General features: G+C 37.4%; 2 protein-coding genes across 2 annotated transcripts; both read left to right on the top strand.

Moving 5' to 3' along the window:
- The first annotated feature begins 3,053 nt into the window (after window positions 1-3,053).
- Window positions 3,054-4,086, top strand: LOC121749246 (MDIS1-interacting receptor like kinase 2-like). The gene is made up of 3 exons (XM_042143852.1): window positions 3,054-3,058; window positions 3,369-3,606; window positions 3,886-4,086. The coding sequence occupies exons 1-3, from the start codon at window positions 3,054-3,056 to the stop codon at window positions 4,084-4,086; spliced, it is 444 nt and encodes a 147-aa protein (XP_041999786.1).
- A 3,054-nt stretch (window positions 4,087-7,140) lies between these two features.
- LOC121745363 (calmodulin-like) lies at window positions 7,141-8,886 on the top strand. The gene is made up of 2 exons (XM_042139238.1): window positions 7,141-7,324; window positions 8,325-8,886. Exons 1-2 carry the CDS (start codon window positions 7,249-7,251, stop codon window positions 8,696-8,698), a joined length of 450 nt encoding a protein of 149 aa, XP_041995172.1. The 5' UTR covers window positions 7,141-7,248; the 3' UTR covers window positions 8,699-8,886.
- The last annotated feature ends 4,308 nt before the right edge of the window (window positions 8,887-13,194 follow it).

The following is a 13,194-nucleotide window of genomic DNA, read 5'->3' as shown; positions in this document are numbered from 1 at the left end:
ACGCCATCCATCCCCGGCAACGGTGCCATTTGGTGAGCCTGACTAAGAGTGTGTGATGTAGGTGTGTGTCAATCAAACAGGTCTAGAGAATTCACCAAACCGTAAGGTCTAGCAATTCACAAAACTATCTGAATTGGTCGTTGGGTGCACTCTCAATCACTACCAAAACCTTAACCCATCATACTATTGGCTAGTATATGAAAGTAAGGATCGATCCCACAGAGACGGAGGAGTTTAGCAAGTATTCAGAGGATTTGGAAGGGGGTTGGCTGCTGCCACGCAACTCATGGGTTAAGTTTTTAACTACTAGAGTCATAGGAATTGAAAGACAGTTAATCTATCTACTTGACCTAGGAAACCGGAAAAGGTACGTAAGCATGCATAACTCAAGGGAATGAAGTTTAACTAGAGAGATTCACACAACTAAACTACTGGGTCTAGTTAACGATTTCCCGAAAACGGCTAAACAAACACGTAAACAGCAGTGGGAACCAATTTCCCGATTTAGCTACGATGACAGTAAAGCTGCAAAAAGTAATTGACCAACCAATAAAAAGATCCGACTCTAACTAACTTTCGACTTCATCTTTCTCGGCAAACTAACACAAATACAGACGAAACAGAGCATCAAACAAATCCAAGCAGAGCAATCTCATATCCGACTTCAAACATAATGATTAAGTATAGAACTACTGAATCTAAACTACTAGGTCGAGCAGAATAAGAAAGCAAGAGTAAACATTCATAACCATGCAGAATCAGAACACCACGTCTTTGATCCACAACTCCAAACAATAATTCAACTCAAATCAAACAAATCCCAACTCTGTTTCATTCAGATCCATAATTCCTCAATTCGAATCCAACGAACGCAACCACAATTCAACTCCGATCAACCCGATCTCAACTCCTAATCAACAATCAGTTGCGAAAAGCATTCAAATCAGTAAAAACCAACAATCAAACACCAGAAGCAGATAAAACATAAACTGAAACTGAAACATAAACATAAACATTGCACTACTGAATAAAATTAAACACCCCAGAAGCCCCCAGATTATCAACCCATTATGCTACGTGCGCAGAGAATTGTGAAGTGTGAAGAAGAGAAGTGAGCTAAGATCAAATAGTAAAATGACAAGCTGCCTCTCTTCATGATAGTGGTCTCTATATATAGTTGAGGCTCAGATTTCTAGGGCACTCTTCCTTGCTGATTTGTCATTTTTTCCCTTCCTAGAAAATCCTTTAAAAGATGTTTTTTTTGCTTCACAGCTGCTCCCGCCATCGCTCCTGTAATCTCCCAGGTCAAGTTGCGAGTTGGCGTTCTTCACTTCAATTTCCTTTGATTCCCTCTGCCTGGTAAATTTTGCATCCGCTTCCTGGGTCTGGCAGATTCTCTACTCACCTAAACTTATAAAAGCGTGTTAGTTCATGGAAATCACAGAATTTGACCTCATAGCCGATGCATGAAATGAACCTTATCAACTCTCAAAGCGGTCCTTACTCTCAATTAAAAGTACCGTTTTAAGGGAAATTAACTGTAGCGTTTAGCTAAGTCGATCTAACATGCAAATCTTCCGATTACTTTGCAAGCTAAGAATTAATCATAGAATGTGTCACTCAAACATGAAGCATTATAGCACAACTTAGAATAAAGCAAGCATGGACGTGTTCCTCTTTTAGGCACGAATTCCTAGACGGACCGCTGCAGGGTCAGCGGTTGATGGACGCAAGCGGGCGCTAACTAAGGTCCAGCCGACTGCTGGCTGACTCGAATGTTCCAGACTTCAAACTTCTACTTTTAGCTATCCTTTTAGGCTTTATTTTTTACACATGAATTGCAACTTTGATACTCAAAATGGGCCAAATAATATTCTTAAAACAGTGCACAATCCAGGCGTTTCAAAAGCTCAAAAATTAAAAGAGAACGCACCTTGTGTTAGTTGATAGTTAAGCACAAGAATATTGTTAGAATCCAAATAATATGATCAAGTGATGTGAATTTAAGTGTAAGTGTGAGAATTATGTGGAGAAAACATAATAAAAAAAATAGGGAAGAAGATTCTAGTTTTTTTTAAACGAATTTTTGTTGTAAAAATGAAAATTAAAAAAAATTGTAAAAAAATGAAAAATTAAAAAAATTAAAAAAGAACAATTATAAATAAAACTACTACTAGTTTTAGCTGTATGGAGAAAAGCTTCAGCTCTACGGAGGAGAAACTAAACATGAAAATTAATAAAAACAAGAGAGCAATCAAATGTTTATATCTCACTCATGCTCTAAGAGCTTATCAAGTGTTGTAACATATAATTGTTTCATGTACTGGATTGTAGAGTAATCTATTGTTGTGCTTCGTGCTCCTTGCAAAATAGATAAAAAAAAATTAAAATAAAACTATACAAAATATTATACTCCAAATTAGTATTATCGATTGTTCTATAATATCATCTTAAAACAATAATATTCCCCAACAACGACGCCACAAACTTGATGCACTATTTATTAACATAAAAAATACTTGCAAGTGTACAAGGTAGATCTAGTATAGCTAAAAGTCAGTACCGAGATATCAAACACAGCAAATAAAATTGCAAGTGTCTATTATATACTAAGCGTCATATATTATCTAGAGACACATGTTTTTTTATTTGATTTATAAACTAGACATAAATAAATATACAAATAAAAGAATGATTTAAAACAAATAATACAAAGCAGACGAAAGAATGTAGAATTTTAGGATAAAAAACACAATCACGAGCTATTATCTAATCGACTTCCTTGAATTACGGTCTCTAGATTTATTAAGTCGGTCACTCTATTAAATTAACCCCCTCCCGAGGTGAGAAACTCGTAGATTAAATGTTATAACCAAAGTCCCATTTAAATTACTAACATCTACTCCTTCCGTCCGCGAATAAGTGTCCCATTTTTTTCGGCATGAGTTATTTTCTCAGAACCATCTTTCTGGTCAAGTTCCAGAATCTGTTTCGCATTTGGATGGAATCGATTTGGGCTACAAGCGTTTAAATGGCACGATTCCACCCAACGTATGGCGTAAGTTTGGGAGCAGATCGTTCGACGGAAATCCGAATTTACTTCTTCCAAATGTATCCACAATCCCCAAAGAGGAATAAAAATAGACAGTTCATAAAAACTTATCGGTGTGTTGATAGTATTAAATTGTGTGTGTTAATTTAATATTAATTGGACCTTATTTCCTAACAATGAAAGCAGCAATAAACACACCATGGTGATATATTCAACGTTTGGAACTTGGATGGCAACATCGCCTATCAAGACATCATCCTAGCAACGGCAGACTTTGAGATTAGATACACTGCATTGGAACTGGTGCCTATGGAAGAGCTGTTGCTGTTAAAAAGCTTCATGAATTTGAAGGAGATAATCCTGCTTTTGACTCTTCATTTAGGAATGAAGCCAAGCTTCTCTCTCAGATTCGCCATCGCCATGTTGTCAAGCTTTCTGGAGTTTGTATGCACCAACAAAGCATGTTTCTCATATATGACTACATGGAAAGAGGAAGCCTCTTTAGCGTGTTGACGGATGAAGACGAAGCTGTCAAGCTGAACTGGAAGAAAAGGGTAAATGTGGTGAACGGCATTGCAAATACCTTATCTTACATGCATCATGATCACAGCCCGCCTATTATACACACAGACATTTCAAGCAGTAAAATACTCTTGGATTCAAAGTATGAAGGATGTTTATTTGATTTTGGTACAACTAGATTGTTGGATCCAGATTCATCCAATCAAACAATACTTGTGGGAACTCAGGGATATGTCGCAACAAATATGCACATGATAACATAGTTTCGAGTAACTGTATTCATGACAATGACATGTTTGTTGGCTACATAGTTAGCCTTCACAATGGAGGTTACAGAAAAATGTGATGTATATAGGTACAGAGTTTTGGCATTGGAAGTCATGTTTGGTCAGTTTGGAGATCATCCGGAGGATTTCATTTCCTTCATGACGATAATGAAGAGATCCACGCAGTTTACTCAAAAGATGATGGTGCAACAACTCTTGGACAAGAGGATGTGTTTGGAGTTGTGAAAACAGGAACCCAAAGCTGCAACCGTATATGAAGTAGGTGTCTCAGGAACTTACTAAGTAAGCACCCACCATGGTTGACAATGCCATTTCGCTCCATATCAATATCTGATAGACCCTTGATCTATCGGATTAGAGCACCAACAATTTGTAGTGAGAATAAGAAAAGATAAACCTAGCTGGAGTTCTAGGGGGTGCCAGAACACGGAATGAGAATAAGTTTATACTTTATTTCTCAATGAATGGAAATACTATAGAATTCTATTATTTATAGAATTTTAAACCCTAAAACTTATCTTGCTAATCAAGCAAGATAATTAAATAAAAAGCTTACAAAATATATTAAAAAATAAATAAAGATAACTAACTAAAAATAAAAATATGTTGAATATATATTGGAGATGATCTTCGGCGAGATTTGTTAAATCGAGGACTCTATCAGTACTTCATCTCAAGCACTCATACTGCGCTCAAAACTGGCGAAAAGCAGCTTCTTCAACAACGTTGTTAATTTTTGTAGAATCAAGATTAAATGTCTTGGTGTATATCTATTTTTGTAGTATCTATGCTTATGTAAGACTCTTACACTCACTTTGCTGTAGGGAACTTTATTAAATCAGGAGCATGTAGTGTTGGTTCCACTTTTGCTATGTATTTTACAAACTAAGTTATCTTCCTTAGCTTAGTCCTTGTATAAAGTAAAAGTTAAAATTGATCATAAACATATAACCAAAATATGAAGTTGGTCCAAAACATTCACTTTTTGAGAATCGTGTCCATAACAAATAAAATTGTTGTCATTACGGTCCTTTTTTTATGGTTCCGTCAATTTCTGACGGCCAACCGTGGATTATCGAATTTTTTACCGGATTAGCCGATTTTGATTACTGTAGTTAATTTTATATTTTTTTTTAATTTCTAAAATATTAGTAAAATGCAAAATAAAAAACCAAAATTAGTAACTATAAAAACTCGATTCACTTCTTCATCTTTATTTCTCCCTCTTTTTCTTCTATTTCTTCCCCACATCCAACAACAAGAACCCTAATTTCTCCTTCTCTGCAACAACCACAAAACCCATTGAATATGGTCGAGTCGAGGTGTAGCAGCGGTTCCGGCGACAGTAGCGTTGCATGAGACCTCCGATATAGCTATGTTTTCTGCAATTGCAAGAAGGTGGCGTTGCTTCGTATTGTCACCAACCAAGCAAAAACCGACAAGGGGAAACTTTACTTTGTATGTGAGAGAAATTAATGTAGTTTCTTTAAGTGGTGTGGGCCCATTGTAGAAGAAGAAGCCGTCGGTTCATCAACCTCAGCGGCCGGATCCGATTTTGATTGTTTAGCCTTGAATTTATCAAAAATTAAGCTCAATATTGAGAAATTAGTTAATGTTGTGTCGTATTGTCTATAGTTTGTTGTTGTTGTAACACTTGTATTGTCTATAGTTTGTTGTTGTTGTAACACTTGTTTGTGTATCAAGTAATTTGATGGATTTAAATGAAAACCCTAATTTTTGTTGAAATTTGAATTTCGTTGCTGAATTTTAATTTTTGAAAGTTGAATGTTGTACGATGTATGTTGAAATGCATAAGTATGTTTTGAATCTTGATTTTGAATTTGAATTTTTGATTTTGAATCTACTACATAGCATTATTGGACTTCGTCGAAGATCGAAGTAGAAAACATACAACATAATATCTAGTTCATCATATTCATAAACTAGATCAAATAGGTCCTGAACATTTTACAACTGAAAGTCGCGCCTTTTTTATTTTGTTAGGAATGGAAAAATAATGTAAAAATCATTAGAAAAAAGTTTAATTAGCAAAATAATTAGAATATAATTAGGTGGAGTTGTGATCAATGTCGAACTAATTTTAAAGACCGAACTAGAGACTAAATTTGGGTTATTAGATCTAGTTTTTTTATGAGATGCGCTGATGTGTAAATTATTTCGCTGAACATTTCAAGCCCATTTTACTTAATTGTAGTAGGTTTATTACTTCATTCCGGTACATAATACCTTGAAACTACAATATGTTTTTACTTATTTTTAGTTTGTTTTGAAATGATTCAACACATGCTTCATTCAAATTTATTGAACTGTGTTTTTACTTTATTCACTTTAAAAAATACAATTTATTCCAGTAGGTTTATTACTTCATTAAAAAACGCCATTACTTCATTGGACAAGGTTTTTACTTCATTCCAGTAGGACTTCAACTGTTTCTACACATACTTCATTACAATAGTTTATTACATCATTCCATGTGCTTATTACACCATTCAATTAGGCTATCACTTCATTTTTTTGTCATAGCTGGAATTTCTTGACTGTCATATTATCAACGGGATGGCCTTGACGCCTCCATCTGCCGTCGAGAGATCGAATGAAGACAAGACCGATCACGGCGCTGGTGCACGTGGAGTCGATTCACAGCAGTGGAGAGCATCGTGGCGATAGTGATAGACATTGCAGAGAGAAAGAACGTTACGCGATGGAGAAACCGCCTGTACGTACTGGAATGAAATAATAATCCTATTGAAATGAAGTAAAAACTTGCTGGAATGAAGTGATATATTCTAGTGAAGTTAAATCCTCCTAATATGTTATGACTTATTTCCCCTAGGCTGAAGTAAAATAGGATTGTGATGAAGGCGAAAATAATTTGTACATTTGCGCATCTCATTCATAAAAAACTAGATCTAAAAACCCTAATTTGGTCTAGTTTTGCAATAAGAAGTGAATTTGCTTATAATGTGACTCTAATTAGGTGACTAATAATCATATATCAAGACTAATCGGTCAAAATTTCACTAATCCACGATTGACCGTTAGAAATTGACGGAACTGTAAAAAATATAACTTGATTGACAACAATTTTATTTGGTATGAACCCAATTTTTAAAAAGGAAATGTTTTGGACCAACTTTTTGTTTTAACTATATATTTAGAATCAAAATTTACCTTTATTTAAAAATTAAGATTGACCATAATTTGATAAAACTTGGATGATTTTGAACTCAACATAACCTAATCAAATTGAGTGATTTAAATAATATTGGGCGGATTTCCTCTCGTTTTCATATAACGTTCTCTCTCTACCTGCGTATTATTATCTGAGAGCAGAGGAGATAACATTGAATCAACAATCGGAAGAAAATGGCGGATCAGCTAACCGATGAGCAGATCTCCGAATTCAAGGAAGCTTTCTCGCTATTCGATAAGGATGGCGATGGTAAATATATTATTTCTTTTTTTCTTTGCTGTATTAATTTTGCTTCTATTTTTTCGTGTTTTGTATATCGATGTCTCCGAACGGATCTGCTCAAGCCCTCGCGGCGGCTGTTAGTTTTCATATTTTCTGATCTGCTAGGCTTTGGTGGTATTTGCATTATAATTGTATTGATTTTACAATTAAGGTTTAGATCTCTCGACGAAATGAGATTTGGTAATGCCACTTTCGGCTTTCATTCGTGATTATATATGTTTTTGTTTGCTTGTGTGTTGCTCTTATTCTCCCCTCGAATACATTCCATGTTCTTAGCTCTGTTCGGATGTAGGTATTATTAGAAATCAATGAAATTCTACTACTTGTTTTTCAATTGATTGCCAATGCTACTTACTGACCTTTCTAATTGCGGAGGTGTTTGCTTAGTAGAATGATTTGTGGTGGTTAATTTACTGAATAAAGTTTCTTTTTGGTCCTAAACATATGACGATTTTTAATTTTGGTCCAAAACATTATCTTTTCGGCACGTGATTTAAGAAATATTGTGTTAAGTGAGTTAAGTAGAGGAAGAATAAAGTAGGAAGTGAAAAAAGTAGAGAGATCAGGAGAGAATAAAGGACGAGAGAAGAAATTGGTTGACTTTTGCTAGAAAAGGAAAATGACCCTACTATTATGGAACGTACTAAAATGGCAAAATGACTCCACTACTGCGGATCAGAGGGAGTATGTGTCAGTTTGTTGGCTCTTTTCTCTTTTCCCTCTCTGATATGCATGTGCATTTAATTCATTGCCTTGCTATTTACATTGGTTGTCTGATAAAGAGTCTAATATTTATCAATTTTAGTCTGAATTACAGCTCATGTTTTCTAGGGTCTTGAATATAAGAGGCATTTTTCTTTCTCATTTATGGTTGCATTTTTATTATTATTTCGTGGTCATTTGTTGTCATTTTTATGGCTATTCTAAGTTTCCCTTCCCGTATAAATGCTTGTGAACTCAATGACAGGCTGCGTCACTACCAAGGAGCTTGGCACTGTGATGCGTTCGTTGGGGCAGAACCCCACAGAGGCTGAACTTCAGGATATGATCAATGAAGTTGATGCTGATGGCAATGGAACAATCGATTTCCCAGAGTTCCTTAACTTGATGGCCAGAAAGATGAAGGATACAGATTCAGAGGAAGAACTCAAGGAAGCTTTCCGTGTTTTCGACAAAGACCAAAATGGATTCATTTCTGCAGCTGAGCTTCGACATGTCATGACAAACCTTGGGGAGAAGCTTACTGATGAGGAGGTTGATGAGATGATCCGTGAGGCCGATGTGGATGGAGATGGGCAGATCAACTACGAGGAGTTTGTCAAGGTCATGATGGCCAAGTGAGATCCAAACCAACCGATTCTAAATCTTTGAAAGTATGAAATAGACCATAAAAGGAATAAGCGCAGATAAGTCTGATTTTATTCCTATTTTCTCTTAGATGTATTCTTCTGGCATTATCAGCTTTATTTTGGTGCTCACCTGTTTTTCATTCCGCATTGATTTTTAAGTGCTTTATGTTCTTCAGTGTATGTTGTTTGCCCTGTTCCTTTTTTCTTATGGCCATTATTTCTTGACATTTCATTCGTAAGAGCCTAAGGCCATCCACAACGCTGTCACTATAGCGTCCCTTAACCGTCCCTTAAAACACTATTTACGGGCCTCACTGTACTTTTTTACTCCATCCCTTAACTAAGGGACGAAACCTGCAACCCTCCGTCCCTTAACCGTCCCTTAAATTACTATTCATTCAATTTCATTTTTTTATTTCTTTTCCACCAAATTCAATTAATAAAAACACACTTCATTAAAAATAAAATAACATTACAACATAAAATTCGTAAAAAATTGAAAAAAAACATAATTAAAAATCCTAAAAAAATTAAAAATACATAATTTAATTTCCTCCACCAAAGTTTGCCCAAATGTGCTCCATGAGATCATCTTGGAGTTGGGCGTGGGCGGAAGAGTCACGTGTCCTTGCATGAATAGACAACCGTTCTTGTATAGACGGATGCACTCCACTTCGAGGCGGACTACTGGCGGTTGAGCTTTCAGGGGTTTCGGGGTCGAACCAATTTCCCGCCTCGAGTCCTTCGTCTTGGACAATCATGTTGTGCAAGATTATGCACGTATACATGATGTCGACCATGTTCTCCATGAACCACGAACGAGCCAGGGCTATGATAATGTTGAAGCGCGCTTGGAGAACCCCGAACGCCCGCTCCACATCTTTCCGAGTAGCCTCCTGCTTCTGCGCAAAAAGCGCCTGCTTTGCGTTCACAGGCCTAGCGCACGTCTTCACGAAGGTTGGCCACTTCGGGTAGATGCCGTCGGCAAGATATTACCCCATTCTATAGCGCCGTTTGTTAGCGGCGAAGTTGATGGTCGGCGCTTTACCATCCAAAACTTCGGCGAAGAGGTCGGATTGTTGGAGCACGTTTATGTCGTTGTTCGAGCCAGGGAACATGGAGTACGCATGCCAGATCTATAGCCGGTAGTCGACTACGGCCTCGAGTATAACGGTGGGGTGGGTGCCTTTGTGGCCGCTCGTGTACGACCCCCTCCACGCCATCGGACAATTCTTCCATTGCCAGTGCATGCAGTCGACGCTGTCAAGCATCCCGGGGAAGCCATGCACTAGTTGGTGAAGGCGGAGCAGGAACTGTCAATCTGTCGTGCTTGGATTCCGGAGAAATTGGTCGGTGAAGGCTGCCCGGACGCCTTTGCAGAATTGGAGCAAGCACATTTTCCCAGTGCTGTCTCCAATGTGGAGGTATTCGTCGAACACATCCGCCGTTTGTCCAGTCGCAAGCTGACGGATTGCTGCAGTACATTTCTGCAGCGTCGTGTGGTTGGGACGGCCGACGACGTCGAACCTTTCTTGGAAGAACTCTTCCCAGCCCGCCAATGTATTTGCGATGTGGAAAAATAGCGGTCACCGCATGCGGCGGCTTCCTCCCGGTTACGATGGATGTAAGTCCGAGAGCGTCTTTGGGGCGGCGCGACTTCCTCCGCTTCCCGGCGTCGATCTTCTTCAAGTGATTCTTCCATTATTTGACGCTTTGCTCATATGGATCCATGAGATCGATTAAATTTGGGGGTAGAATAAGAGAGAGATGATTTGAGATGAAAATTGGAGAAGAAATGGAGATGATTTGGGAAGAATAGATGTGTAGTTATGTGTGAAATGAGGATGAATTAGGAGTATTTATAGAATAAAAAAATAAAAAACAATTAAAAAAATTGGAAACGGCTATAAAAAACGGTAACATTACCGTTTTCACAATTACATTTTTTTTTCAATTTTTTTAAAAAAATGAATTATTGCGTTAGCATGATGAATCCCACTCGCGGGCCGGCGAGTGGGCGTCACGCATCGCCTGGGAGCTCGCCACGGCTCCTCGGCGCGTGGTGAGATGTCACGGGATTGGTCACTGCGGGACGGGTTGCGGGACGTGCTGGGGACGGGACGAGACGCTGCAACGTGTCCCGTCACTGCGGAACAAAACACGGGCCACCCGAGTAACGCGTTGCAGGTGGCCTAATGCAGTTGGGTTGTAAGTAGCTGCATCATCTTTATGTTTGCTCGTCTCTCTTACTCTGTTAAATTCTCTAAAAATTATGTCCCAAATCGACTTGGTGAAGATCCTGTTTAATCTATATAAGTGTGGATAACCCTCCCCCTTATGAGGCCTTTTAATGATGGATTATATCCCTTTATCTCTTCTCTTGCCTACCCACGTGATGGAAGTCCGATGTGTCATTCCAGCCCACACGTTAGGGGGCGTGTTGAAATTCATAATTCTTGTCCCACATCGACTTGGTAACGATCCTAGCTCACCTATATAAGTGTGGATAACCCTCCCTCTTATAAGGCCTTTTAAGGAGTGAGTGACCCATTTCTAATATGGTATAAGAGCGGGCCCAAGTCGATGATGGATTTTATCTCTTTATCTCTTCTCTTGCCTACCCACGTGATGGAAGTCCGATGTGTGATCCGGCCCACACGTGAGGGGGCGTGTTAAAATTCTAAATATCTTGTCCCACATCGACTTGGTAACGATCCTAGCTCACCTATAAAAGTATGGATAACCCTCTCCCTTATAAGGCCTTTTAAGGGGTGAGTGGCCTATTTCTACTATGTAACGATCCTAGCTCACCTATAAAAGTATGGATAATCCTCCCCCTTATAAGGCCTTTTAAGGGGTGAGTGGCCCATTTCTAATATGGTATCAGAGCGGGCCCAAGTCGATGATGGTTTTCTCTTTATCTCTTACCTACCTCACGAGTGGAAGACCGATGTCCTTTCCGACCCACATCGATGATGGTTCTCTTATCTCTTGCATTGCCTACCCACGTAATGGAAGACCGATGTCCTTTCCGCCCTACACGTGAGGGGGAGTGTTAAATTCTCTAAAAATTATGTCCTACATCGACTTGGTGAAGATCCCATCTAATCTATATGAGTGTGGATAACCCTCCCCTTTATGAGGCCTTTTAAGAGGTGAGTCACCCATTTCTAATATACTCTGCTCACTTTATCATTGATGCTCTTCTTTCTATTGAGACTTTTATAGTGCTTGATTTTCTGCTCTTATTCTTATGGTTTTCTTCCCAATTCTATAGTTTTCTGCCTAATTCTTGCTCTTTTATGTGTTGGGATTGTTGGAACTTTAAAATGCCCAATGTGTTGTTTACTTCTCTATGTTGTGATTTAACATGATATTTTTTTTGCCTTGGTTTGAAGATGCCCTTTTCCCTATAAATACAAGTTTCATGTTATCTACTTGAACTAATTAAATTAAAATAAATAACCATATTCTTCCCTTCAACCTTTCTTCTTTAGAAAAATAACTTTTCCCTATTGTGCATTTTTTACTTATGCTTCTTGGTACTTCATTTCAGAATTTTGGTTCAATGAACTTCTATTTTTATTTGTTTTTGCACCCATACTCTTGTTCCTTTGGTTTTGTACTTGTGCTTATTAGTGGCTTTTGCCCATATGTATACATATTTATTTTAGAGGATGGACCAAAACTGGTCCTAAACATATGACGATTTTATGATTTTGTTCATCAACATTACGTTATGAATTATTCCGTCCAACACATTTCAAAATGGCCGGAATCAGTCCATTTTGGACGGCGCCACGTAAAACTAACGATCAATGGATGTTTAGCCGATTTTGACCGAATAAGTTACTAAGTTCGTTTAGTAGCTGCTAAATCATTACTTCATTTTTAGTTAGAAAAAATGTAAAAAAATGAAAATATAGAAAATAAATAAATGAAATACAATACAAATACGAATAAAAAATACATAATAAGAGCATCTCCAAGAAGGAAAGGTAAATGAAAGAGTATATCATCTATTTACCCTCTCTAAAAGTGAAATATATCCTTCTAAAAATTAACACATTCCAAAGGAAAAAAGTATACAAAAAGGTAAATAATTTTTTAAATATAAAATAATTGTACAAAATGCATTCAAAAACATAAAGTGTAATATCTTCTCAAATACCCTGCTCCTTGGAAAATGATTTTTCATGAAAAGAAGGAAAATATGGTAGTTATAATATTTTACATCTCCATTAAAGATACTTCTTCAAAATGGAAAAAGTTATAATACCTTCTTAAATACATTTCCTCTTGGAAATGATTTTTCATAAAAAAAAGTAAATATGGTAGTTATATGCCTTTACCTCTCGATTTACCTCTCTCTTAGAGATGTCTAAGAGTTTACAAAACAAAAAAAATATTCTGAATAAAAAACCAACTCAATCGTCACTCTCACTCTCCATTACACTTCAACGAAAAAACATTTTGAATTAAAAACCC

Source organism: Salvia splendens, chromosome 1 (genome assembly GCF_004379255.2).
Source record: "Salvia splendens isolate huo1 chromosome 1, SspV2, whole genome shotgun sequence".
Taxonomy (NCBI): Eukaryota; Viridiplantae; Streptophyta; class Magnoliopsida; order Lamiales; family Lamiaceae; genus Salvia; species Salvia splendens.
This window is presented reverse-complemented; position numbering and strand designations above follow the sequence as displayed.

Bases quoted from the DNA above. Each gene is read 5' to 3' on its own strand.
- LOC121749246 (XM_042143852.1), top strand. The intron at 3,607-3,885 runs GTAAATGTGGTG...TTGGCTACATAG, and splicing joins AGCTGAACTGGAAGAAAAGG to TTAGCCTTCACAATGGAGGT.
- LOC121745363 (XM_042139238.1), top strand. From the start codon at position 7,249: ATGGCGGATCAGCTAACCGATGAGCAGATCTCCGAATTCAAGGAAGCT. The intron at 7,325-8,324 runs GTAAATATATTA...ACTCAATGACAG, and splicing joins ATTCGATAAGGATGGCGATG to GCTGCGTCACTACCAAGGAG.